The sequence below is a fragment of the Epinephelus fuscoguttatus genome, linkage group LG11 (genome assembly GCF_011397635.1).
Source record: "Epinephelus fuscoguttatus linkage group LG11, E.fuscoguttatus.final_Chr_v1".
Taxonomy (NCBI): domain Eukaryota; kingdom Metazoa; phylum Chordata; class Actinopteri; order Perciformes; family Serranidae; genus Epinephelus; species Epinephelus fuscoguttatus.
Genome location: NC_064762.1, coordinates 39,865,519 through 39,893,486, shown reverse-complemented (window position 1 = coordinate 39,893,486; position 27,968 = coordinate 39,865,519). Strand labels below are relative to the sequence as shown.

General features: G+C 41.9%; 1 protein-coding gene across 1 annotated transcript; it reads left to right on the top strand.

Moving 5' to 3' along the window:
• Nucleotides 1–23: 23 nt before the first annotated feature.
• mep1a.2 (meprin A, alpha (PABA peptide hydrolase), tandem duplicate 2) lies at nucleotides 24–27,950 on the top strand. The gene is made up of 14 exons (XM_049590674.1): nucleotides 24–148; nucleotides 261–285; nucleotides 374–427; nucleotides 525–562; nucleotides 1,545–1,620; nucleotides 1,719–1,836; nucleotides 2,031–2,206; nucleotides 2,532–2,753; nucleotides 3,914–4,060; nucleotides 23,698–23,913; nucleotides 24,109–24,555; nucleotides 25,950–26,123; nucleotides 26,229–26,433; nucleotides 27,481–27,950. Exons 1-14 carry the CDS (start codon nucleotides 86–88, stop codon nucleotides 27,629–27,631), a joined length of 2,112 nt encoding a protein of 703 aa, XP_049446631.1. The 5' UTR covers nucleotides 24–85; the 3' UTR covers nucleotides 27,632–27,950.
• Nucleotides 27,951–27,968: the final 18 nt, after the last annotated feature.

Genomic DNA, 27,968 nt, shown 5'->3' with positions numbered 1-27,968 from the left:
CACTATAATCCAGATCAAAGTTCCCCTTGGCTGCTGTCTTTATGGGCAAGTTTACACTGGAATCAGTTTGTGTCTGGATAACAACATGGCCTCTGGAGACAGTTTGAGGAAATTTGCTGCACTGATTGGAGTCTTTGTAGTTTTAAAGGTAGGGAATTTTTTGAAGTATTTGAAACAGAGCTGTGTTATGAAACAGAAACTGAATAAAAAAAAGTCTTTGTAGAGGGGTTTAAATTTAGACATCTCTTTTTCTGTGCTAGGTGCAAGCTGTTCCGACACTCACCGGTTGGTTCCTATTAACTTTATTCATCATGTGCACATAAACCTAGCTTGTATTTTGCTTTCTAGTTGTAACCGTGAATATATATTCCAGGTGATGATGCAGATGCTGGTGAACTTAGAGATGACATACTTGAGATCAACAGAGGTATTCTTTTTAAGACCTGTCTCCTGTCAGTACATGCTTCATATGCTTTGTTGTCTGATATTTGGATGTAACAAAAATGTATTTCTGATATTTTCAGGGTTAAAACACCTGTTTGAGGGAGACATTGCTGGTGAAGTAAGTACACAGAGTGTCTGGGTAGGGATCATGTTTGTCATGAACTTAAAGGTCCAGTATGTAGAAGTGAGGGGGATATATTAGCAGAAATGGAATGTAATATATTAAGTGTTTTCTTCAGTGTATAACTAGCTGAAAATAATGGTTGCATTTTCATTACTTTAGAATGACTACATAGGGAGGGGGTCCTTGTCTACAGAGTAGCCCAGAACGGACAAACTAAACATTGGTTCTAGGAGACCTCTGTGGATAATTCAGCTCCTGGTAAAAACATTTCCTCAACGTAAAGTTACATAATTAACGTAAAGTTACAGATGTAAGGTTTAGGCAAGTAAAGTTACTGTGGTTAGTTTTAGTAAAAGAAACAGGACTTAAACTCAAACTCAGACTTTATTTATTTGTATAGCACTTTTCATACATTAAAAATGCAACACAAAGTGCTTCACAGAATAAAAAACAAACAAAAATAATACATACATATTGAAAACCCTCCCCTCCCACCCCCACATATAAACACACACACGCGCGCGCACACACACACACACACACACACACACACACAGTCAATACAGTCAATAACATGGCTGGGCACTGAGGAGGACGTGTCAAGTACGTGTCTTAAAATGAATTCACATGGTTACGAACATGTGTCCAACAGCTCATTGGTCACATGATCATAGCCTTCGAAAATACATGGGTTATACATTAATTATTGGCTTATGATTACATGGGATATGCATAAATTTGGGTGCATTAGTGTTTGTAGGAAAATGTACAAACAGATTATGAGAACAGCCTGCTCCAAGATATGAAACCTCTGTGGATAATTTGGTTCCCAGTAAAAACCTCCTGAACTATGAACACAGAAAATTTTAACCAGGAGAAGTTTCAGCTGGTTGTAATCTGCAATTCACTGCTAGTCCCTCCAAATCTTACACACAGGACCACTGAATGCTCTCAATGCTTTTATTGTGTCTTGCAGGCCAGTAGGAATGCAATCCTTGACCAAACAAGAAGATGGAAGTTTCCCATCCCCTATATCTTAACGGATTCTTTAGGTACACTGTGCACAATGAGGTACATTTTCACCAACATATATTGGATGAGTGGGTAAATATACATGTACTGATTTGAAAATTACTTTCTTTCATTCTAGAACTGAACGCTAAAGGTGTGATTCTGCAGGCTTTTGAGGAGTACCGCCTGAGATCCTGTGTGGACTTCAAGCCCTATGAGGGAGAGAGCAGCTTCATCTCCTTCATCAAGGAGTCTGGGTGAGCTGCCATATTCTGCACTGACTCAGTAATGATGTTGGCTGTTACACAACTTTATGGGCCACACTGTCAAGCCACCAAAGGCATACAGAATCAAAGATAAGGGAATGCTGATGCAGTAAAATTCTATTTGGAGTTCACCAACAGCACCTTAGATTGTGCTATCATTTAAATTTTCCATTTCATCACTTCAGATGCTGGTCATATGTTGGAGATGATAAAAAAGGCCAGAATGTGTCCATTGGGGCCAGGTGTGACACTAAGTCCATTGTGCAGCATGAGCTCCTCCATGCTCTGGGGTTTTACCACGAGCAGTCTCGCTCAGATAGAGACGACTATGTAAAAATCTGGTGGGACCAGATTGAAGAAGGTGGGTCACATTTTTTGTTTAATCCACTCACCTAGGAACACTTTAACAAGTCACTGGCCAGTGTAACATTTTAGGAGTATTTAAAATGATAACAACATTTCAGATATGCATTAAACACATTTCATATTCACTTAACTGAACAACTAATTGTTGACAAAGATTATTTCCCCATGAAGTTTCAATCACATAGACTGGGAGCAACCTTACCCGTTATTCACTTCACCTGTCAGTGGTTTTAATGTTGTAGTGTATCAGTGTATGTTATGTGGTAGCACTGTTAGAGGGAGCTGACATAGTGTAACATTACGTTACTTTCTCCTCACAGGGATGGAGCATAATTTCAATAAGTATGAGGATGACTTCATCACTGATCTGAACACGCCGTATGATTATGAGTCTATCATGCACTACAGGCCGCTGTCCTTCAACAAGAATGGCAGCATACCCACAATCACCACCACCATACCATACTTTAATGAAGTCATTGGCCAACGGCTGGACTTTAGTGCTGTAGACATTGCCAGGCTCAATCGCATGTACGACTGTGGTGAGTGTTGTCTCCTTTCACCTGTCTAAGGGTTAGAGAAAGGCAAATGGTTCTCACCATATATCCTAGCCGGGAAAGAGGTTAGGAACCCGCAACATGCAACACTTTTGTTTTTGCTTTCATTTTTCATAGGTTTAACATAAAGATCAAATACTTGTTTATGCAAACAAGACTTGGTTTTCTCAAATTTTGGTTGCAAGTGTGTGTGACCATCAAGCCACACCTGTGTGGTAATGATGCTGTTTAATCAGCATCTTAACACCTGTCAGCTGGATGGGTTATCATGGAAAAGTAGATGTGCTAACTAACAGATTTTAACACATTTGAGAGAAATAAGTCTTTTGTGTGCATGAAAAGGGTGGCACGGTGGTGTGGTGGTTAGCACTCTCGCCTCACAGCAAGAGGGTTGCCGGTTCGATCTCGGACGTGGGAGCCCTTCTGTGCGGAGTCTGCATGTTCTCCCCGTGTCAGCGTGGGTTCTCTCCGGGCACTCCGGCTTCCTCCCACAGTCCAAAGACATGCAGATTGGGGACTAGGTTAATTGATAACTCTAAATTGTCCATAGGTGTGAATGTGAGCGTGAATGGTTGTTTGTCTCTATGTGTCAGTCCTGCGATATTCTGGCGACCTGTCAAGGGTGTACCCTGCCTCTCGCCCGATGTCAGCTGGGATAGGCTCCAGCCCCCCCGCGACCCTCAAGAGGATGAAGCGGTTAGAAGATGAATGAATGAATGAATGAATGTGCATGAAAAAAAGTCTTGGCTTTTTTAACTGAAAATGGGATCAAAAACAAAAGTGTTAAGAAAAAAAGTGTTTTTGTTCAATGTAAATTATGGATTTACTGTCACACTAGGCCTAAAATACATTCATCTTTAATCTGCACCAATAGAATTATCACCAAAATCTGTGGTCATCCTTTACTTTCCAAAACTTTTTGTTTATTATGCAGCTTGTTCTGCTGCCCCATAGTGGCAACTGAACTCAATAAATGCAACTTATAGAGACCCACTAGAGAGAATTTTACGTAAACATCCCACTAATACTTTGTAGATCGTCCATATCCCCAATTAAAACCAAGCATGTGCGCCTCTCTGCCCTCTCTGTAGTGCTGTGAGTTTTGTAATGTAGGTGGATAACTGTTAATAATTGTCTTGTTCCAGCCAACACACACACTCTGTTGGACCAGTGCTCCTTTGAGCTGATCAACATCTGTGGAATGATCCAGAATGAGGAGGACAACGCAGACTGGGTTCAGACGCTGAGCAGTCCGGCAGATACAGATCACACCCTGGCAGGGCGCTGCAGAGGTACTGAACTCATTTTCTAGATCATTTGCAAAAGTTTATCAAACTGTAAAGAAAACATCTTGTAATTCAAGAATTTTGACAAAGAAGTGTCATGCAATCCAGCTCCACGTGGAGGCTGTTTGACTATGTGGGTATAAGCAAAAATTGGTAACACTTTATAGTAAGGTACTGTAATAAGTGCTAATTAATGCTTAATAAGCACAGATTAACAGTTAATGAGTACTTACAAGATGGTATAAGATGCTTATTAACACTAATAAGACTAGACTAAGTGTTTATTACAGCATAACTGACTGAGTTATTATTGCTTATAGGAGCATTATAAGCACTTAACAGTCTTAACAGGTAACAGTCTATAAACCTATACTAAATATTAATAAGATGTCTATTTACATTAATTATAATTTATAAGGGTTAATTATAGAATAATAACCACATTTATTACTGGTTTATAAGACATTATAAGACCCTATAAGATCAAATTAATAAGGTGTTTATTAACATTAATGAGACTATAAGAAGTTAATATAAATGCCATATTATGGTTAATAAATGCTTAATTATGCACTTATTAATAGTAAATAATGATGCTTTGCAGCTACCGGATCTAAAGTGGGAACAGTGTCGTATAAAGGTTAATAAACTATTAATATGGACTTATTAACATGTCATAATGCGTCTTTGCAGCTATCGGATCTAAAATGGGAACAGTGTCTTGTTGACATACATAAACTCTTTATTATGCACTCATTGAGGTTAATAATTCTATTAATTATGCACCTATTGCAACATCCAGATATCAATCATTATTTCAACATTAAAGAATTCTGATGCGTTCTTTTCAATGTTATTATTTTCTTTAGCAAAGGATCATGGGAATCTCATTTCCTCAAAATGGCATAAGACAAACATGAGTTATTTGAACTTAAAAATTTGAGCAGATTGAATCAGAGTTAGCTGCATTATTCACTTGTCATGAGAATTCAGCCTACCAATGGTGGTGAAAACACAACATAAGGACATATTTCCTTTTCATATTGATTTTTAATGCAACCACTATTGTCAAAAACAGAAAAAAAAGGATTGGAAAATAGTTGAGTTCTAAAAAAATGACCGATCTGAGTTCATCTGGCTTTTTCAAAAGTTTTGTTACTTAGATTGACTGTTCGTGAATACAGTGTTCCACAAAGCTCCCTGTAACCCATCAGTTTTCTGAAAGTGAGTAACAAAACTCTCAACATCGGCCAGGCCACAGGTGGCCAGGTCAGTGTTGCCTTCAGGCCAGTTGCTTAGGTCAAACATGGTGGCAGCGGCCTTCAAGACACCCTCATCAAGGTTGCCAAACTACGTGGTGAGGTTGTCACAGAAGCCATTGATTAGTTTATCTTTCACTTTGTGGAAGTCATCATCATCCACTTGTTTCCTGTTGAGTTTTACACCAGAGAAGGTGTTTCCGGAAAAAGGTCCCACTTCATCCAGGTACTGCTTCAGATGCCGACCTGGGACTGTCTGAAATACAGAACTAAAAAAACTTCCACTGTCACGATTGCTCTAGGGAGTTTATTTCGTTTACCTGCATGGCTACAAGAGGCGGGGTCGTCTTCTGCAGTCCATCTGACACCATCTGCAATGTCAGCCCATCCCTCTGAAAGAGCAGGCTCAGAATTAAACCCATAAACACATTTAATCTAACTTCCCTTGTTTTTAATCCACAGCCTAGTAGGGCTGGGCGATAAATTGATTTTATCGATTAACTCGAATTTGTAGTTTAGGCCGATTTGTTTTAATGAAAATCGAGTTTCTATTTAAAACCCTCCACCGCCGCTCCACGCTGGGCTCCTGTAGTTCAGAGTGGGCTCACCCCTCCCCCCGCGCGGTTGATACACAAACAACATGGCAGCAAGCGCTGAAGAACTCGTTCTCAAGAAAGGGAACGAGTTCTTCAGCGCTTTTGTGTGCTCACCTGTGTCTGTGTGTGTGTGCTCACCTGTGTCTGTGTGTGTGCGCGCATCAGGGCCAAACTCCACCGTGCGCGACACAGAGTGCAGAGGAGGATTTTAGACACGCACCGTGTAGGGACAGAAATGACATGTCGTTGTGTAAATAAGATAAATAAGTGTTACCAATGCCAAGCTGGCAGACCCCCGAACAGTAGTAAAGGGATCTCCGAAGACCGTTAGCTCTTTTAGCTTGTGTTAGCTCGTTGTGGCAACAACACATAAACAACGGGACTTCGTCTGCGTTAAAGAACGGCACTTTATTTTCAGCGCTGCAGGGATGATGCACTATGGGGTGCCGTTAGTAAAGTGTCTCACGCTGAAAATAACATCAACATTTTGCCACAAACTGATAGAGACCCCTATACATTCACACAAAAAAGAAACAGTAGGACAGCTGACGCACATAAAAACTGAGTGAGGCTGTTTCTTTGAGCGGGATGATGTGAGCTGCCTGTCCACAGGTAGGAAGTAGGAAAAGACAAAGAGCAAACTTAAAAAGAAAAAATGATTTCTCATGGACACAGCAAGAAAATGCTCATGCGAAATTTTTGGCGCAAACAAGCTCTACCACCTGAAGCTGCTAATATGCTGCAACATTGAAGAATTAGTAGAAGAGATTGTGTGCAACTCCAGGAAAAAGGAGTGCATGTATGGTCAGTGTGAAAGGTGTAGGCAGAACAGCTGTCCAGTTACTGTACCTTACAACCCCACAGCCATGGTTTTCTACTCATAGTAGTCAGAGAGTGGCAACACTGTCATTCAAAAGGGAAAAAAACAGATGGAAAACCTAATCGAGCTGTTCAGTCAACAGCTGACAAAATTAAGAGGCATGTTTTTAACATTAAAGTCAGTCATCAAGTCAGAACTGCATAGTGCAAGTGACTTCCGGTTTGGGAGAGGACGCTGGCCCTTTTGGCTGCCGCTTCTCCCTCCGACTAAAAAGCTGCTGGAAACTATCATTTTGCTAGTTCTTCCCAGAGGTGGGAAGTAACTAATTACATTTACTCACGTTACTGTAATTGAGTAGTTTTTTTTGTGTAATTGGTAATTTTTTTCAGTAGTTTTTGAAATCTGTAATTTTACTTTTACTTAAGTATATTTTGACTAAAGTATTGTACTTCGCTACATTGGAGATCACATCCGTGACAAAAAACAAAAAAGTTTTCGGCTAAATGGAAACCAAAAGGGTGAATCTTGGAAATCTCGCGTGGAATTGACCCAGAACAAGCGGCCGGTGCTGGCGAGTTACTGGAGAGAGAGATGGAGGAGGGTGGGAGTGCTTCATCAGAAGCACAAGCTGACGCAGCAGTTGAAATGAACGTAGAAACGAAAAAAAAAAACCCACATGCACAGTGCCGTTTATAATTGTCGGTCGGAAAAATGCGGCCCGAGCTGCGTTCTTGTTTGCTCAGCTGTGTGTGTGTGTGTGTGTGTGTGTGTGTGTGTGTGTGTGTGTGCAAGAGCAGGGGAGGATTGTAAAGGTGCGACCATGTAGAGACAGAAATGACATGTCGTTGTGTAAACAATATGTCATCACGTTTTAAGGTGAAATGTTTCACCGTATAACACGATAAATAGCATATTGTTATGTTATTATATGAAGCGTCTGTCGCACAAAATAATATAACTTTAGTTTATGAAGAGATAAGATGGAGCCCTCTCCTCTCCTCTTATATGCTTTAGACACAAGTGTATGAATTGACGTGGATATGAAGCATCCGTAGCGCCAAATAATAATAGATGGTAGTTTCTAAAGAACTAAGACAAAAAAAAACAAAAAAAAAACAGCAGCAGCAGTCATATTTCAGCAGCGGAGCACCACCGCTGCTAGTTGCATAGGGGAAACACTGTTGCTCAATGGATTTGTTCTGTTTTGGAATACACAGCATTCTTCCAAATTAGTGTTAGTGTAGACTATTTTAATATTCAGAATTTCGCTTCGACAAGCTCTCTCTTTTTTGACCATACACCTGTTTTCATCCCTGAGAATATTGCCCAACAACATTGCTCAAAAAGTTACTCTGTGTATCATCAGTCTAACAGTTGTGCTGGTGAGTCAAAATGAATGAGGGCTGCACAATATTAGACAAAACTGACAATGCGACGTCAATTTTGTATACTGTGACATGTATTGCAATAACTTGAATAGCACTGTTTGGAAAGAAGTCATCATTTGGGATTTGGAAAGGCTGTATTTGCATGAAATATACATTTTACAATCAAACTGTCATGGAAATTGAGAACTTCACAACCTAAAGTATTAACCAACAGAATAAGTATGGCAACACAGTATTCCCTCACTCTGGTCTGACTGCACCTCACGCTCTTCCACGCTGTGCCAAAACATTATACGTCATCCAAGCACTCGTCACAGTATCCAAGTTAACATCCTGCCACTGCAAACTTCCGCCTCATGGACTTCAAAACAAAAGCCTCTCAAAGCCTGCGTTAAATTTTAAACTGCTTCAACGTCACCCAGCATGTGAATTCTCCCACCCACAGCCATGGCCACACTCTGGACCTGGTTTGCTTAAACCCCTCCCTCACCATTCAAGATCTCTCCCTAACCAACCTCACAATCTGTGACCAACTGGCTGTCACTATGATTGTCAATGTCCCTGTCCCCAACCTCAAACAAACCTAACCTTCCGTAACCTCAAATCTCTCTGTCCCACCTCCCTCTCATCCTCCATATCTAGCTCCATCACTAGCTCCTCCGTCCCCACAAATCCAAACCTTTCTGACCCTATTGACTTCTACAATCAGACTCTCTCCACCTGCCTCAACAAGCTCACCCCTCTCAAGACAATAACTGCCTCTTTCACTCATTCCTCTGGTTCACCCCAGAACTACATAATCTCAAAAAGCAACGACAACTAGAACGTCTCCACAAGAAAACCGGTCTCACTGTCCACGCCCAAGGCCTCAAAGACCATGTCATACTGTACAAAACTGAGCTTAACAATGCCCACTCTAGATTTGTCCTTGCCTCAGACTCTGGTTCCCTCACTATCCTCCTCCTCCTCGGCCTCAGCGCCGCTTTCGATACCACTGATCATTCCATCCTAATCAACCGTCTACAGTCATCTCTTGGTATCACTGGCTTGGCACTCACCTGGTTCACCTCCTACCTTTCCAATTGTCAGCTCTACGTATCCGTCAGCAACTGCAAGTCCCATATCACCCCAGTCACCCTAGGTGTACCTCAAGGCTCTGCGCTTGGCCCCCTCCTCTTCATCTTCTACATGTTATGCCGACATCACCCAGCTATACATCTCCACCAGATCCATCACTTCAGTCATTCTTTCCACTATCACAAACTGCCTGACTGACATCAAATCCTGGATGGACAACAACTTCCTGAAACTAAACAGCAATAAAACAGAACTCATCATTACTGGACCCAAAGCTTTCCTACCCTCTCCTTAGGACTTCTCCCTCCACATAGACGGTCACAATGTCACTTCCTCCCCCTCTGTACGGAATCTCAGTATCATAATCGACTCCACTCTCTCCTTCAAACCCCATATCAGCAACATCACCAGGACATCATTCTTCCATCTCCGCAACATTGCCCGTCTTCGCACCTCCCTCATCCACTCCACTGCAGAAATACTCATCCACGCCTTTATAACCTCCAAACTCGAGTACTGTAATAGCATGCTCTGTGGTCTTCCCTCTACCAGCCTTCAAAAATCACAACACATACAGAACTCTGCTGCCTGGTTACTCAACTGCACCCCCTCCAGAGACCACATCACCCCTGTACTCAAACAGCTTCATTGGCTCCCTGTCCAATACCGCATCTGGTACAAACTCCTCCTCATCACCTACAAAGCCCTCAATAACCTTGCCCCCTCTTAACTCACTGACCTCATCCACCGCCATTCCCCACCCACCGACTTCGCTCTACTGACTCCAACCTCCTGACCCTCATCACTAGAACCAAGCACCGAATCTTGGGGGACCGAGCCTTCGCCACCACTGCCCCAACCCTCTGGAACTCCCTCCCACTCAACATCAGAAATGCAGACTCCCTACAGATAAAATCACTGTTAAAAACCCATCTGTTCAAACTGGCCTTTTCCTAGTTTCCACCAGTCACTTTTCATTTTTCATTTTTATGCATGTCAAGGGACTATATTCAACTTATCTTGCATTGTAACATGCATTATGACAACTTAATAAGGTTTATATTTGTTTATAAATGAAGTGGAAGAGCCTACAAGTGTTTTGTTTAGTTTGTCTCAGAGGCTGCAGAGGGGCTCTGCAGCTCTGCTCAGCTGTCTGCTGCTGCTGCGAGAGATCAAATTTCATTGGGGGCAGGGAAAAGTGCGAGGGAGTCAGCAGTCATTCAATTTGTTGCCCTAATTACTGGATTACTACTGTGCTATACAGTATATACTATACTGTACTATTACTACTATTATTACTGGTTTATCCAGTTTGCCCTAATGTCTTGGTGTTCTGCTTCTTTCTTCTTTGTGAAAAGTGTATCTTTTTTGTCCCATTAAAGGTTTATTCTTTGTGTTAATTAATATTAACTATTATTAATATTAGACTAATTGGTTATGGTGACCTGCCTGACTTCACGCCTTCTTTTCCCATGTTCCTCTTGTTTCCTTTCCACACCTTTATCTTGTCAGGTAATTTGGGACTCAGGTTGGCTCAGGTAGAGCGGCACTACGCAGTTTTTTGACCGCATTTGATTTGTCCTTAAATAGGTTGTCTTAGAGGCTTGAAGCCGTTTTTTGGTTTATTTTTTATATAGTCAATTGGGGCTGTTGTATGAGAATATTTTCGCATTTCTTCTAGAATAAATAAGTTCATTTTTATACAGTTCTCATGGGATCCCTCCCTTTTTTTTTTTTTTTTGGTCAATTCAAGCGTGTCTGACTGCAAGCGGCATACCTGAAGCCAGAAGGCAGCAAGATTGGTTTGTATAACTGCCTTACAGTAACGTGTGTATTGGCGGTTAATACAGCATTACTGCCACCTAGTGGATTGGAAGAGCATTACATCTATAATGAGCTTTTATTGGGAAAAATAGCTTAAATGCGACCCCCAGTGGTAAAATTTGGTATATAATTAGATATATAGGTACGGTTAGATATTTGGCCTTAAATCGAACTGGTTGGAAAATGTTCAAACCGGTACAAGCCTACACCCCTCTCTGTTTCATCACAGTGTCCACATCCAAACAAAATGGCCTTGCTGCAATATGGGAACATCTCAGATCTGTGCTGTACCACATCATACAGGACTACCCAGTGTTGAGGGTGCTGCATTTTCTAAGTGACAGTCCCTGCATGCAGCACTGGCAGCATTCTACCTCTTTAGCACAGAGGTTTCACACAAAGGGCATGGAATTTCTTTGAGGTGAACCAATTAGAGGGCACCCCTGATGGAGTTGGAGGAGCACCTTAGAGACAAGTAGATGACCTTTTCAGCAAAGGCCTTCACATACCTGATGCAAGGTCTCTGTTCAAAATCCTGGCCAGAAGAGAAACATCCATCAAGCTGTTCTATGTGGAGGAGGAGGATATTGAGAAGGCATTGAAAAGCCTCAGAACATTGCACTGATTTCCTCAGCAATGCGCCTCCATCAGGGTGTCACACTGGCAAGAGGTAACCTGATGTGCCCTGATGTCAGATGCATGAGTGCAACTACGAGGCTTAATTGTGAATGCCATGACTCCCAGGTCTTCAGTTTTCCCTGTGACCAAACTTCAGTTCAACTCAGTAAAGTTCACTGACCTACGCCAGAGGTTATTGGAAGGTAGTGTGTGGTCAGATACGACAGTGACCTCTGCCCAGGGATTGTGATGCCCAGATCAAATGCATGCACAGCATAGGGGAGAATAGATATTTTTGGCCTGTGCAAGAGGATACACTCTGGTATCTGTATGACGATATAGTTCATTTTATCCCTGCCCCCCCCACCAGTCACTGCCAGCCATGGAGATTCAGAGAGACAAATGAACGGATCTTATTCAGTAAAATGATATAGTCTTGACTGTGAAATATGTTATTGGATGTGCTGAAATGTTACCATCTTCACAGTGAAAATGAAGCCTTGTGAAAATGAAGCCCTGTGCGTTTAATATGTGATAAAGTTTGCATGGCCATTCTCAGTCTCTTAATTGACAAAACTTGTGTTATATGGTTAACTACGCAAGTTTTTTTTACCTCATTGCCTCTGATGAAATTTGTTACCTCCTTCAATGTGAAAATGAGGCTTTTCACTTTGATATGTGATGATTGGTTTGTATGGCTGTGCAGTGTAGGCAGGAGAATGTGAGTCCTGTCATCCATTACTCTTGTCAGCCCTGTTACCTTAACGTCAATCCTGTTGTCATTAATTTCTTAAAAATTGACCAATAAATGGACTTTTAACTCTTATCATTATAATTTAAACTATATTATATTTTGGAGCAGACTATTCTTTCAATATTTCTCTTAATTTTTTTTCTTAATAGACATGTGATCATCATGCAAAATTAGACTGCACTTGATAATCTGAATGAAAAATATAAAATTGGAAAAAAAAATCCACATCTGAAAATAATCTCATTGAAGGCAGGGACTAAAGTACTGCTCCTAAATGTGCCATCTATTACATAAGTCTACTTGGCTACTATCAAAATTAAGGAGAAAAACAGTCATAAAATATGAAATTCCGCAGCCTGAGATGGCACAAAACATTCAGACATACGTACATATTTAAAGGATATCATATGAATCATTGTATAAGGATATGTGCAGGACGTGATTTTGCCAAGTATGACATGCTCCTGGATCAAGCTCTGTACATACTTCACAAGAACAGAAAAATGTGTTATTTTTCTCGAGGTGGCAAGAGCAAGAACAAAGTTCTTTCTGGCCAGGACATTTTATACTTCATGAGAAACTCAAGTGCAGAACTCCTGGGAAGTCCTCATAGGCCCCTCCCACTGCCACAAATGTCACACATGCTTTTCCGCATTAACCACGCCCACTTCAAATGCCTGACATCACACAATAGTTCTTGGACACCACATAAAATAAAAGTTCTGCCCAACTGATGTGTCGAGTACAAGCTGCAAGAACTCCCAAACCAGGGCTGCGAGAAAAGAATGACATCATTCTTTTCTTACAGCCCTGCGAGAGAGAACAAATTTCTTTGTTCTTGCAGAGTATGTAAAGGCCTTCAACATTCGACATTGCATTCCAGGATCAACATTTCAATCAACCAATCATAGCCCTCTGACATCATCAGAATGCTGCTACTGTACTTCTTCTTTCCTTTGTGCTTCTTCAGAGCTAAGCTAATTTTTTAAAATGAAATTACTAACAATTAAACAAAATCTTCAGTAACATTTACAAAAACATTTTAAGCTACTGAAGGGTTAGCAAGTTAGCATGCTGACTAAGTTAGTTGTGCTAACAAGTAAAATTGCTGATAAACTTATACTACTGAACTAGCTTGTTAAGGAGGTAGGCTATATTAACAAGTAAGCTTGCCAAAAGGCAGAAATATTGTCCATTAATATTAACAGGAAGGATAATGTCATTTTGCAATTGCAAAGACCTGCAAAGGACACATTTTGTTCCTTTTTAATAGCCTATTCCAAACTATTTTTGCAAGATTGCAGTGCTAGTGTTGATCCAGGACCACCACTGCCATGTTGACCTTGGATAATTTATTTGTTGATCCAGAACCACCATCATCTTTATCCTGCATAATTTGTTTAGGTTAATCCAGGACTATCATGTTGATTGTAGGAAATATTGATGTTACGTAATTTATAATTTATTTTGTGGCAGCATTTATTAAATAAATGCTCGCTGAAATTCTCCACCATTACATACATGTAAATTTTAATTTGATTATAAACAGTTTATTCAGGTGCCTAGGTTTTTCACCATGAATACTGTAGGGTTTGATTAGGTCAATATTAGGAAAAAGTGACGTTAATAAGAATGATTAAACATAACCACTTTAATTATTCGTCCAACGATATAATTTCATAGTCAGACTAATAAAACCACACCTCTTGTTGATCAGACAAAAAAATGTTTAACGCACTTTGGGGAAATTATTAATTATCAGATGTCAATTCAAATAGAGCTCAAAAAGCCAGAATCTTTGCACCCGTAAAGTGACTGAATGTAATCTTACAAAAAAACAAAACGACGACTTCATAGGCAAACATTTATTCTAACTACTGACACAGAAGACCAAGATGCCATACACCTAACAACAGACAAGACAATGAGTAAATGCAACTATGAGTGGAATGGAATGAATACAGCGATGCATAATGAATGAATGAACAAATGACTAGAGTGAACCAGATGAAGCAGTGAGCAATGGTGAGATAATTAGCAGAGGAAACTTTGACATGGACCTGTGAAAAGCACCATTCAACAGCTGAGTGGCATGGGAAGCAAAAAGGGAAATATCTGAAAACTTAGGAGAAATCCTAGTTTTATCTAATGCTCCCTACCATACTTATTAAACTGTGCATCAAACCCCAGTACAGGAAAATTATGTTGTTGTAGCAGACCAGAAAGAAGATGCTCTGGAGGGGGAAGAGGAAAAGGCAGCATTGCTCCTTGGTGTTGTCCTTTTCTCAGTCGAACTCCTGGAGCCTTTGTTCGCTTATGGGCGTTCCTGAGCCCACATGGCAACCTTGGCTCGGGTGAGCTTTTGCCCTCCATGTCGGTCATCTTCACACACCCAGTGTGGGCATGCAGGAGTCTGCCTTTCTTCAGTCCTGACCTTGTTGGTCCAGGACACAGGAGTTAGGCAGACTTTGTGGCATGAAGTTCTTTCTGTTGGTTCTGCTCAGGATGCAATCAAATTGTCTGGCGGGACCATGCTAGGATGGGGCCCAGCATGGCCCGCCGGCTTCTCAAAAGTTCTTCTTCCAGATCTTTGTTCCTTTCTCTCTCTCACTTTTCTTTAACCTCACTCATCTTATAGTTGTTCACAGGGGTTGAGACTGGCAGGCAGGCTCCTGCCTCTGCGCTGTGATTGGCCTTGCCAGCTGACTTCTCAGGTTGATGTCCAGTAGGAGCATTTCAATGTCACTGGCGGGACATTTCACTCCTCCCCTCCTGCACGTTTGCTTAGTTTAAAGTTTAATTTACTTTAATTGCTTCCTAGATGGTTAATGAAGCTTGGAACATTTCTAATACTTCCATATTTATCAATGTGGCGCTGTCTGCTATTGAATGGTACCAAACACACATTGTCTGCAACAGGATATTACCAACTTATAAATAAGTGGTCAACAGACACTACTAATTCAGACTGAAATGTTATACATGGTGATCATGTTATAACATCATAGATATATGTACATGTGTATGTATATGCACTGAAATAAAATAGAGAGAAGGGTGAAGCATAAAATTACAATTCAACATGTTGGTTCCTGGAATCCACGTTTCTGTCTGTCCTCTTAAAAGACAACTGCAGGGAAAAGGGGGTGGTATCACATTAGCATACAGTACACACAGACATCTGCACCATAGGGGACCTGGTGCTGAATGACATCTCACTTGGATCTTCTTCCTGGGTAACACCAACATGTTAAATAATAAAGTTATGTTTGAAACACCTTTCAGACCATGTGACTGAGTCTGTCTCAGAAGTGACCCAGTGGTTGGTCACCGATTCGTCTTTGATGTCAGGAAGCTGAGTGAAAGTCCATTGGTGTGAATCCAGAATAAACAGGCTTGATCACCCTACATGATCCTGGATAAACATGTCGATGATGGTCCTGGATAGAGTTGCTTATGTTGTTCCAGGACCACAGGGGCGCCGCCAGGAATTTTGGGCCCTTGCTTGCTTTTTTTTTTTTTGCTTTTATTACCAGGTCACTTAGCTATGTTCCTTCTGCCAACGGTAATTAGCCCTTTGGCTATAATTGGGTGCATTTACATTTGATTTTTAAATGTTTATTAATGTACATTGTCCCTCAATACCAAATAAAGGTAAATTAAATTAAAATGTCAATCCTAAATAGAATCACTGATGGTGATCCAGGGCATCACTGCTATGTTGATGTCCATCCATCCATCCATACATTTTCATCCGCTTATCCGGGGCCAGGTTGCGTGGGCAGCAGGCCGAGCAAAGCACCCCAGACATCCCTCTCCCCAGGAATGCTTTCCAGCTCCTCCTGGGGGACCCCAAGGTGTTCCCAGGTCAGACGGGATATGTAATCCCTCCAGCGTGTTCTGGGTCTGCCCAGGAGGCATCCCAGTCAGATGCCCGAACCACCTCAACTGACCCCTTTCGACGCAAATGAGCAGCGGCTCTACTCCAAGCTCCCTCTGGATGTCCAAGCTCCTCACCCTATCTCTAAGGCTGAGCCCAGCCACCCGACGGAGGAAACTCATTTCCACCACTTGTGTCCGCGATCTCATTCTTTCGGTCACTACCCAGAGTTCATGACCATAGGTGAGGGTTGGGACGTAGATGGACCAGTAAATTGAAAGCTTTGCTTTCCAGCTCACCTCCCTCTTTACCACGATGGACAGGCGCAGCGCCCGCATCACTGCAGAAGCCGCACCGACCCGCCGATCCATCTCACCTCCATTCTATCCTCACTCGTGAACAAGACCCCAAGATACTTGAACTCTCTCGCTTGTGGCAGTAACTCCCCCCCCCCCCCCCCCCCGGAGAGGGCAATCCACCGGTTTCCGACAGAGAACCATAGCCTCACACTTGGAAGTGCTGACCCTCCCAACTGCTTCACACTCGGCTGCAAAACGCCCCAGTTCATGCTGGAGGTCACGGTGTGATGGAGCCAACAGCACCACATCATCTGCGAAAAGCAGAGATGCAATTCTAAGGTCCCCAAACCGGACTCCTTCCTCCCCCCGGCTGCACCTCGAAATCCCTTCCATGAAGACCACAAACAGGATTGGTGACAAGGGACAACCTTGGCGGAGGCTAACACCCACTTTACACACACTTTACGACTTTCAATTCAATTCAATTCAATTTTATTTATAAAGCCCAATATCACAAATCACAATTTGCCTCACAGGGCTTTACAGCATACGACATCCCTCTGTCCTTATGACCCTCGCAGTGGATAAGGAAAAACTCCCCAAAAAAACCCCTTTAACGGGGAAAAAAAGGGTAGAAACCTCAGGAAGAGCAACTGAGGAGGGATCCCTCTTCCAGGACGGACAGACGTGCAATAGATGTCGTACAGAACAGATCAGCATAACAAATTAACAGTAATCCACATGACACAATGAGACAGAGAAAGAGAGACAGAGAGAGAGAGATGCAGGTAATGACAGTAGCTTACAACAACATTATTGAAAGTAATAATATTATAGTTATAGACTTTACACCAAGTATGCGGACACAGCTCTCACTTTGGTCATACAGGGACCGGATGGCTCGTAGCAGCGAGCCTGCCACGCCGTACTCCGGTAGTCCCCCCCACGACAATCAGTCGGAACCTCCTTTCCAGCACCATGGAGTAAACTTTACCCGGGAGGCTGAGCAGTGTGATACCCCAATAGTTGGTGCACACCCTCCGGTCCCCTTTTTTGAAGATGGGGACCACCACCCTGGTCTGCCACTCTGCAGGAACCATACTCGACCTCCACGCGACACTGAAAAGGCATGTCCGCCAAGACAGCCCAACAGTGCCCAGAGCCTTCAGCATCTCAGGGTGAATCTCATCCACACCCACGCCTTGCCACTGGGGAGCGTTTTAACTACCACAGCAACTTCTGCCAGGGATATGGGCGAGACTTCCCCGGAGTCTTCCGGCTCTGCCTCGTTCACAGTGGTAGTGATGGCCGGGTTCAGGAGGTCCTCAAGGTGCTCCTTCCACCACCCGACAATGTCCCCAGTTTGGGTCAGCAGTTCTCCCTCTCTGCTGAGCACAGCCTGAGACAAGCCCTGCTTTCCCTTCCTGAGCCGGTAAACGGTCTGCCAGAATATGTTGATGTAGATATAAACAAATTATCCAGAATCAATCTGAATATTAAAGCTGCAAGCAGCGTTGGGCGGGACCTCGGACTCTCGCCGTTTCGGCCTCCAGCTCACGCAGACAGTGCAAATTATTCTTAAGAGTCAAAATGTTGAGAAAACAAGCAATGTCAAGAGTACGCAAGGTCATTTTTGGCAGTAGAGGGACTTAATATAACAGTATGTTACAATATGTATTTAATTTTCAACTGATGTATTAACTAAAATGTAACTGTGATATGTCAGCTATGGAAACAAAATGTCTTCTCCAAAACATCCACATTGAAATGAAATACAGTGTAATGATAAATAAATTATATAATGTTAACAACAACATGGTGTCTGTCATACTGTCAAGAATTGAAGTGTTCCCCATGTACTGTAAAAAACAAAGGTCTGTGGTGACAGTACTCCTGGTTTGTTGTGTAACACATTATAATATAAGTACATGAATATATAAATACATAATGTAAATTTTAACAGGATAACAAAACATTAACATGGATAAAACATGAATTATAGAGCAGAGTAAATTCTGAAGATCTAAGATTCTGAAAGATGTGTATACTTTTCTGATGTTTGTAACACTCTGTTATGGACTTTTACTTGAAATGAGGTAATTTGCTGTAACCCTCCAGGTCATTCAGTCGGGTTCAGAGAAATAATATTGATGAAAATAAATGGAAATACTTTTAAGGTCATTTTTAAAGTATCTTAAAACCCCTTGGCCTGTTGAAGAGCTTGGGTGTACAACAAATGAATGTGGTCATTTTCAAGTTCATTTAAAAAAATGTAAAGGGTTCTTATGACGGTGGTGTGAGCTTATATTTTGAAAGTTGTAGACATAAGCCATGTGACCTAATGAAACTTTGACATGTGTGATGATCAAACAACACATCTATATTCATTTGAAATCATGTGACCTAGTGGAAGCGTGATTGATGTGTACCGGCTGCTGTGAAAATATAAGTAACAGCAGGCGGACACAAATATATACTAGTTAATTTCAGTGGAAAAACTGAGCAGAGCTACATGTATTTGAACGTGTGGTGCTGCAGCACAGTTGTAGTTACAGATTTGATTCAAATTCTAAAAGAGGCAAAAGGAAATACTGTATCATATTTTTGCTATCAGGCATTTATTTAGGAAGTTGTAGGAATGAGCCACATGAGCTGGTCAGTTTGGTGAACGTGTGTACTGTCAGGCATGAGAAATACCCACAAACATTCAGTGTAGTTCCTTATAAATTTACCTAGGAAAAGGCAGACGACATGATTTAGGAGTGGAACTTTTATGGCTTCTGAAATCCAAACTGCAGAAGAAATGAACTCCCTGTGCCATGGGAGGTTGCAGCTGGGGTGTGTGAGATTGTGTGGTTTTGTTTATGTGTTTGTGTGTGGTTACTCAACTGTTGACTAAAGGGATACTCTGATAAGTAAGTCACTTGTCATGCTGCATAATACATGTGCTACAATTACTGAGCACTATGTTGTGTATAATATTACAATACGTTACAATATGTATTTAACAGTCATAATCACAAAAGTAGCAACAGTATTATCAGTAATAAAGGCTGTAGTATGTGAGAGATGGAAAACACTGATATACAGTATAATGTGTAGATGCTGTTTAAAATGAAGATTCTGCAGCTGAAAGATCTGGCTTTGAGATTGTGAGACACACGCACACACAGAGGGCTGTGTGTGTCTAGGTGAAGGCATTGCTATGACGATTAATGGATGCATGCAGCAGACAGGAGAACAGAAAGGGAGAGACATGCTGTGAGACCAGGCAGATTAACATGGCATTAAAATGCCTCCTCCTTTGAATTCGCAAACTGTGGGTCCAATCGTCAATCTGAGCATACCAGCAGAGAGATACATTCGTCCCGAACACAGATATTACTTTTTATGTTTGTGGAGTCAAAAATGAGACCTTCGTCGCAAGTTAAAGATGTGTTGCCACTCAGCTGTTTTCCAGAAATTTCTCCTCTCAGTTTATACAGGAGTGAGTGAGAAAAAAATCGGCGCTGTCTTTGCTTGGGAACTCACTGACCCAAATGTCTAATTGATGGTCACACCAGTACGACCAGTATAAATGTTCTTACGTTTTTTGGTATAAATTGTGTATGTACGAAAATTGTGACCTTGGCAGCCAGTTAAAGACAAAAGTTTTAGACTATTTTAGAGCCCTCTCCACTCTAGTTTACAGCTGACAATGTCTCCACATTTGCTTGTGGTACTTTCAGAGGCACAGATTGAAAATGGTAAAAGATATGATTAAAGATGAAAACATGAGTGAATAGATTAGACCTGTGGCAACATTTCAACGTTTAAATGGAGTCTGTAGCACAAAGTATGGAGAAGGTGTATGGGCTCCAAAAAGGCCAATGTTTGCTCCCTTTCTCTATTCATTTTCTATGGGACAGCTTGAGGTTTTGTTTAATGTCACCTTTAAGAGCCCCTAAAATCCGAAGCGTTCGAGTAATGACAAAGTTATTCAGAAGATCCGTTCAGCAGGAGTTGGCCTGGCATGTGTGCGAGTTTGAAGCCGATGCGATAAACAGTGTAGGAAGAGATATTTTTTTAAAAAAGAGCATTTTTGAGGCTAAATCTTACTTTGAAAGGGCAAATAACTCACTTCCTGTTGGATTTAGGAATGTCAGTGTATGATTTGTAGGTCTTGATGAGACGAACAAGCCAGTTTTGGTTTGATCTTTCTACTACGTTCCTATGGGCCGCAGCGGTCATTTTAGTGTGTCTAGGTGGCGTCAGAGCCCATTTTTGTCCTTTGGCTGCGGTCCCTAAGTGAGGTCCCTAATAATGATGGTCCTGGATAAACGTGACCAAATCTGTCCAATTTGCTAATGTTCTAGTCTATTTTACTTTTAAGCCAATCTAGTTAGCAAGCTAATTTGCTAACTCCGCTGTATCTTATAAGATTCTTGTTTAATGTTACTGAGGATATTGTTTAATTGTATTAACTTCAACTTGGTTCAACTTTAACTTGGTTAATTGCAATGTTGGTCTAGGAACGCAAAGTGGGACGTAGATGAAGGAGCATGTCAAATAATGTTAAGCGAGGATAATACTCATGCTTGTAAAAAGTATGTTATCCACACCAGATACTTTTTTCTTTTGGGGCTGTATTCACAAACATTCTGAGAACACTCTCAGAAAGCTCCTAACTTAGTCTTAAAACCTTTGGTAAGGAGTGATTTAGGAAAGTTCTCAGAGCAACGTTAAGCAAGGAGGGACAGAAACTTTATCTCAGTGAAGGCGTGTGGTTGATCCTGTTGTTAGGTGTGATGCTTGCTTTTAACAGATGGAGTTGGTTGTCACAGACACACCCTTTCGTGAGCCTGCAAGGTTTGGACACCAAGTGGAAATTAAATGTACTGCTGACTGTGAAAGTGTTCCCATTGTTTGTGTGATCACTCAGCTGATGGAAGGTTGAGACAGATTTAAGTAATCACTGCGGCACTGTGGCACATTTTTCCAAATATCTTGGTATTGATCACTTTATGTCCAGCATTATAGTGTTAGGTGGGAAATGTGTACGTATCCCTATCAACCACACAGTATTCCTACACGATCTTGTTTGTTGCATCTCATTTACTCACTGTCATCCAGTATTTGGAAAATATTTCTCTGACCTCTTTGTCACTTTCTTCTCTCCTTAAGGAAATCTTAAGCCTCTTAAAAGTCCTCTGCCCTAACCCTAACAGTTCTTCACCTTAGGGGTTATTTTAAGGTCTAAGATGCGCTGTGAATAGCATTTATCAAAACAAGGTCTTGGTCTTTTTTTTTTTTTGTAAAACATTCCTTTTTTTTTCTACTTGTCTGCATTGGTCTTCATAGCTTAGCGCCACTAAAGGGTGTAAGCTTCTTGTGAAGATTGATGCACTGTTAGTCTTGCAGTCAAGTATTTTATACCCATAATGCGTGGTTGTGACCATCACCCACCCTCCCTGGAGACTAGCCTAACAGCCTTTATTGGAAAAACTTCCTAATATGAGTCAGAGAGGGCCGTGATACACCAAAGTGTGTCAGGGGGAAAGTAAGGAAACAAGCAAGGGGGAGGGGGCAGGTGCTTAAGTCCTGATTTGTATAGTGACAGTGCATGCGGAGAAGAAGGAGGAAAAACAAACAAATAAACAAACAAACGAAAAAAACCCCCGGGAGAAACAGGCAGTCAGCTGGCCTTGAGGTGGTTGTGCTCCATGCAGATTATCAAAAATAAACATATACATGTCTACTATACTGTACTGAAAAACAAAAACAAAAGAGAAGTCTATACTGAACACCAAAAATGTGAGAGTCTTGGTGGAGGGGGAAAGCCCGATTGTAGAGAAGAGTTGCCAGCGCGGTGTGGTAGGTTTGAGAAGCAAGTGGGCCCCTTTGGAGTGATCCCATCGGTTCTTTGCGATGCGTCACGGGGCTGAAGTATCGAACATGCATGCGTGTATTTGAACCCTCCCAATGTGTTTATGAAAACCATCACCAGGGTCCAGGGCCAGCCCTGCGGGGGAAGGGGGGCGGTATGGCACCCCAAGACCCCAGGAGCGCCCAGACCCCAAGACCAGGGAGCCGCAGAGGCCGCAGGACACAGGGCGGCGATGGCCGGCACCCCCAGAGAGCCAGAGACACATCCCAGACAGGCGGGGCAGGAGGGCCCACCCACCCACCGCCCGACGCGGACCGCCAGACTCCGGGAACCCAGCCACACCACCATGATGTAAATGGGCTCCCTGGCTCCAACCCCCAGCCCAGGAGGGCCGGGCCCCACTAGCCACGCCATGCGTATCTACAGTGTGTGTAAACCCACCACCCCCCCTCTTACTATGATTCTCCGATCCCTGACGGAGAAACATTAACCCTACACCGTGAATGTGAATGTGAGTGCCCATAAGTGTGATGTGGTGCATTAAAATTGAGGGACATAGGAGACAGGTGGGGGCAAGGCTGATGGCTACAGCACACTGCTGTCCTGCAGCCCGTGCAGCCATAAGGCACCTGGAACCTGTTCCCATCTGTCCCCCAAGATGTAGGTGTATCTGGTGTTTTAAAATTGGAGAACAGATAAGGATGGGCCGGGGGGCTGCATGGAGGGCTACCGGACACCACTGTCCCATAGCCTGCCCCATCATGAAGCCCCCCAATCCATCCGTGGTCTGCACGGAGTGTATGTGGTGCATTAAAACTGTGGAATGTGTGGTGAGTGAACAAGGTCTTGGTCTTAACTTCAAGGGGAAATTTAAAGAAAATTTCAAAATTCTAAGAATTGTCTTAGAATTTTGTCATTAGGAACAACCCCTAGTACTAGGAAGCTTTGTGAATGCGATCCCTGGTTATTCGGCTCAACCCAAATAACTCTACTTTTATGATAACATTTAGCCGCGATGCCAATCTGTCTAGTGTTTTTTAACCTGCCTTAGTCAAAATCTTAGAGACTGACAGACAGTACATGACTATCTTGTTCAATACTGGCTAAAATCTCATTAAATTTCATTTCTTACAGCACTATTAAAATGCTTCTTACTTTGGGTAAATGCTGTTGTAACAAGATATGAAAAGGCCTACTGTTGTGCTGTAATACCAGTCATCATTATAATTCAGTTAATATAACTTGGCTACTTCCTCTTCCAGATTTGGGCTACTTCATGAAGTTTGACACATCTTCGGGTGCAGCTGGGAGCAGTGCCTTGCTGGAGTCACGTATCCTCTACCCCCAGAGAGACGAGCAGTGCCTGCAGTTCTTCTACAAGATGACTGGAGCAGCTGGTGACAAACTGGTGATATGGATCAGGACAGATGATGGGACAGGGACTGTACGCAGTGTCAAGAAGATCCACACTATTACAGGTATTTTATTTTGTGACTGTCACATCAAAATCTTAAATGAATAAAACTTTCTGTCCATGTGGAGTTCATTGAATTGTAAGACAAATATGAAAAAAAACCCATTCCTTAACATTGAGTAGGTTATAGTATACTTTATTTTATGACTAAATAATGCTCAATACATTTACAATGAATCACCTGCTTTTTGTCATTCAGGTAATGGAGATGCTGCCTGGAAAATAGCCCATGTGACTCTCAAGGTGACAGAGAAGTTCCGCTATTTCTTCCAAGGCATCAGAGGATCATCAAACTCCTCGGGTGCCATCTTAGTTGATGACATCATTCTTACCGAGACCATTTGTCCCAGTGCTGTCTGGCAAATCCACAACTTTACCAGCATTCTCGCCACCACTCCTGTTGGCAATCCAATTACAAGCAAATGCTTCTACAACTCGGAGGGCTACTCAATTGGTATCAGCGTTTACCCAAATGGAAGATCAAGGGTGTACTCAGACTATGTTGGCATGACCTTGCACCTCTGCAGTGGGGAAAATGATGCAGTGATGCAGTGGCCAGCCAAAAACAGGCAGGCGACCATTGTTGCCATGGACCAGGACCCTGATGTAAAACTGAGGATGTCTTCTACAAGAAGCTTCACCACAGGTAGGCCCAGATTACTAATTTACTCACGATCCGCTAGCTACATGTCCTCTGAATATGCTGTGAAAAAGTCTGGTCTCTGTAGGCAGCCCAGGCTCCGCAAATGGCAACAAGGCAACATGTGCTCCTAGTGAAAAAAATTAGGAACACAGAAAGAAATTTAGGAGCGCAGTGAAAATTTTAAATAACACATTTAACAGGAAAACAACAAAATACAAAGGCTCCTCTGGAGTCACCCTCTCCTCCATCATGTGTTTGGTAAGGGCCCAGCACACACACACAGGGCTACATTGGGCCTACTGCTCTACTATTAGACACAAAGGATGTCTTTAGTCCACTGGCTTTTGTAGTTGGGTCGGCTGGCACACTTAGCTGAGTTCATCGGATGAACTCTTTCACACATTTTCCCCACAAATGTGACACGCTAATGTGATGAGCACAGGCCTATGGTATTTTAGATTGTATAATTTTGCTTCGTGGCTAGCTGAGTTTTCCTCTACTCGTGAAGCCAGGGACAACAGCAATATTTAACAAAAGTAATATTCCAAAATACGGCCCCATTACAACTCACAAATACAACATGCTAACATTATTACATTGTATAAATTAGCCTAGCAACTAGGGGAAATTTCCTGTAGTCATTTGAAGCCAGGATAATTCACACACAAGACTTCAAATGCTATATTGTGAGCGCTTTATCGTCTTCACAATTTACTGTTTTTTATCTGTGAAATAAATAAAAGCTTCATTTCCACTGAGGTACGGCGTTGATTCAATGCAGAAGTTAAAGTCCCACTTATGTGGGGCATTAAACAAACTAAAAAATAAAAATACACATCAAATAAATTTTTCCCAAAAATGGTTTCTGTCATTTATGGTAGTTCTTACCACACTGACGTGTGGTCAGGTGTTTATTTTTGTAGTTAGTTTGGTTTAAATTAGTCATTTAATGCTATAAAACAGGGATTTTACAGCATGACAACTATGTGAGCCAATCAGTGATACCGCGGAGATCGCTACTGTGCACACTCTGGCTCTGAATGACGTCACCAGAGCAAGATGGCAGCGAACGTTGCCTGGATATTTTAGCTCCACTTCTTCATCTTTATATGCAGTCTGTGGTTTTGCCTCCTCTTCCCCTCCTATCGAATGCCATATGTATGGTTCTACATTTGTCTGGTTCATCCCTGAAAGCCCTCAGTTGTATCCTGGTGGCTGCAATGTATTCATTAAAACATTTTTGACAGCCTCCTTTTCCCTTTTTTCGGACCAAATTTGTTAATTTTGAGCAATCTTTCTTTGCATCATCTCCCACCCTGGCATCCTGTGTAACCACAAAAATGTGGAATTCACAAATACATAATGTTAGTTTTCTTCTTTGTTATTAACCCCCTCAGACACTGATCCTCGCTGGAACAGACCAACAGCCACTTCAGGGGCAGTGTATGATGCCAGCTGCCAGTGTTACCGCAGTCAGGATTATGGGTGGAGCACATTCATTTCTCACAAGCACCTGCACACGAGGAGCTACCTCAAGAACGATGACCTCATCATTACTGCTGACTTCAGTGGTGAGAATCACACAACTTGACTCCTCTACCAAGTATACTTGGTCATTCCTTCATCAGACAAATAGTCTGCCACACAACATTTTTGTTAACTTGTTGTGTTGTTAGATTTGACCCACCTGATCAAAACTGAGGTACCTATCAAACCGGCCACACCAAGCAATGACATCACAGGAGAGAAGTCACTCAGCAAGGTGGAGATGAGACCTGAAGCTCCAAAACACAGAGAAGCACGTGCTGTCAGCCCCTGTCGTCCCAACCTTTGTTTTAATGGCGGCGTGTGTGTTGAAAATGAAGGGAAAGCCTCATGCAGGTGAGTGTTTGCAAGGGTGGATATACAGCACAAGTGTACTTGCACTATAAAATGTGTACATATTTTAACTGTGGGAATTTAGGAATTTTTAGAGGACTGGAGATATTTTGGCCAATCCTCAATTCCAAAATAAATGAATTTAAATTTACTGTAAGTGATGCAGCCATAGGCTAATGCTAGAGCAAATGCTTACATAAGGCTTGCACCCATAAGTGCGTAAAGATTATGTGTAAATATCTATACCACTCTTATGTCTGTGTGTTGAAGGGATACTTTGCTGATTTTTAACCAGCTTTGTGTCATGTGGATAGTATGTGTAAACAAACTAATAAGTCTCTAGTCTAAGTTCCTCGGGTAAGCTATTCCAGAAGATTGGAGCCCTAACCGCAAATGCCCTGTCACCCTTGGTCTTCAGCTTCGATTGGGAAATAGCTAACAGGTTCTTATCAGAGGATCTCAGGTTACAGGATGGAGAGTAATGATTGAGAAGCTCAGCCTTGTAGCTCAGTGCCATACCATGCAGGGCCTTAAAAGTCAAGACGAAAATTTTAAAAGTAATTCTAAACCAGACAGGCAGCCAGTGAAGGGAAGCTAAAATAGTACATCACTACTGCCCATACTGTGATGACAGAGAGCCGGTTGAAAAGTTTCTCTTTTTAATGCACAGACATGAGAGTTGTAACAACCTTTGGAAAGAAAGCAAATACGCACATATCCAAAAATGTCAGACAAGTCCTTTAAAATTTCCCAAGGCAAGAGTCAACCAAACAGTTTTATTCCCAACAAAAACACTACTTCAAAAGAGTAAGTTTACTATATTTTCCAATGAAGACACACCACATTTATCTCAATGAAATACTGGGGTTTTGTATGTATACGTGTCTGGCCGCTACCTAAGTTACTCTTGCTAGCCAGATGACACAGGCCTCAGATTGGTGAATGACCAAAAACAACCCAAAGTTTAGCATGCATATTTTTGCGTGGACATTTCCAGGCATTCAGGAACACTACTTTTCATTAAAAAAAAATCTGTTTTATGATTTTCAGGTGTGCATCCAGCCAGACCACCTACTACACTGGTAAGAGGTGTGAAGAACTGAACATAGACAGAGGCATTCTGGGAGCTCTGATTGGTGGTGCAGCAGGAACTGTAGTTCTGACACTGGCCATCTTCACTGTCATCAAGAGGGCTCAGTGAAACATATTTAAGAGGAATAATGTGTCCTCATTAACTCAACAGTGAAATCACAGTGAAATGATGCCAATACTGGGGAGAGAAGTATTAGTATCAGATTATAGGCTCATTTTTGGCTTTTATCTGATACGTTCTTTAAAAAAACACCCTGCAGAACTCGAATAGAACATTTTGCAGGGTGTTTTGACTTTAATTTATATGATAAAAATATTCATGTGATTAGTTTTAATCATTGTTAAATTAATTCTGTCTGATTTGGATTGAAACACTTGAATCTGGCATAGAAAAATGAACAATAAAGATGTTATATAGCTTGTCTTTATTTCAATACACTTTTCAA

Coding starts and splice junctions, on each gene's coding strand:
- mep1a.2 (XM_049590674.1), top strand. CDS start 86: ATGGCCTCTGGAGACAGTTTGAGGAAATTTGCTGCACTGATTGGAGTC. Junction 1,837..2,030: donor TCCTTCATCAAGGAGTCTGG/GTGAGCTGCCAT, acceptor TCATCACTTCAG/ATGCTGGTCATATGTTGGAG. Junction 2,754..3,913: donor CAATCGCATGTACGACTGTG/GTGAGTGTTGTC, acceptor GTCTTGTTCCAG/CCAACACACACACTCTGTTG.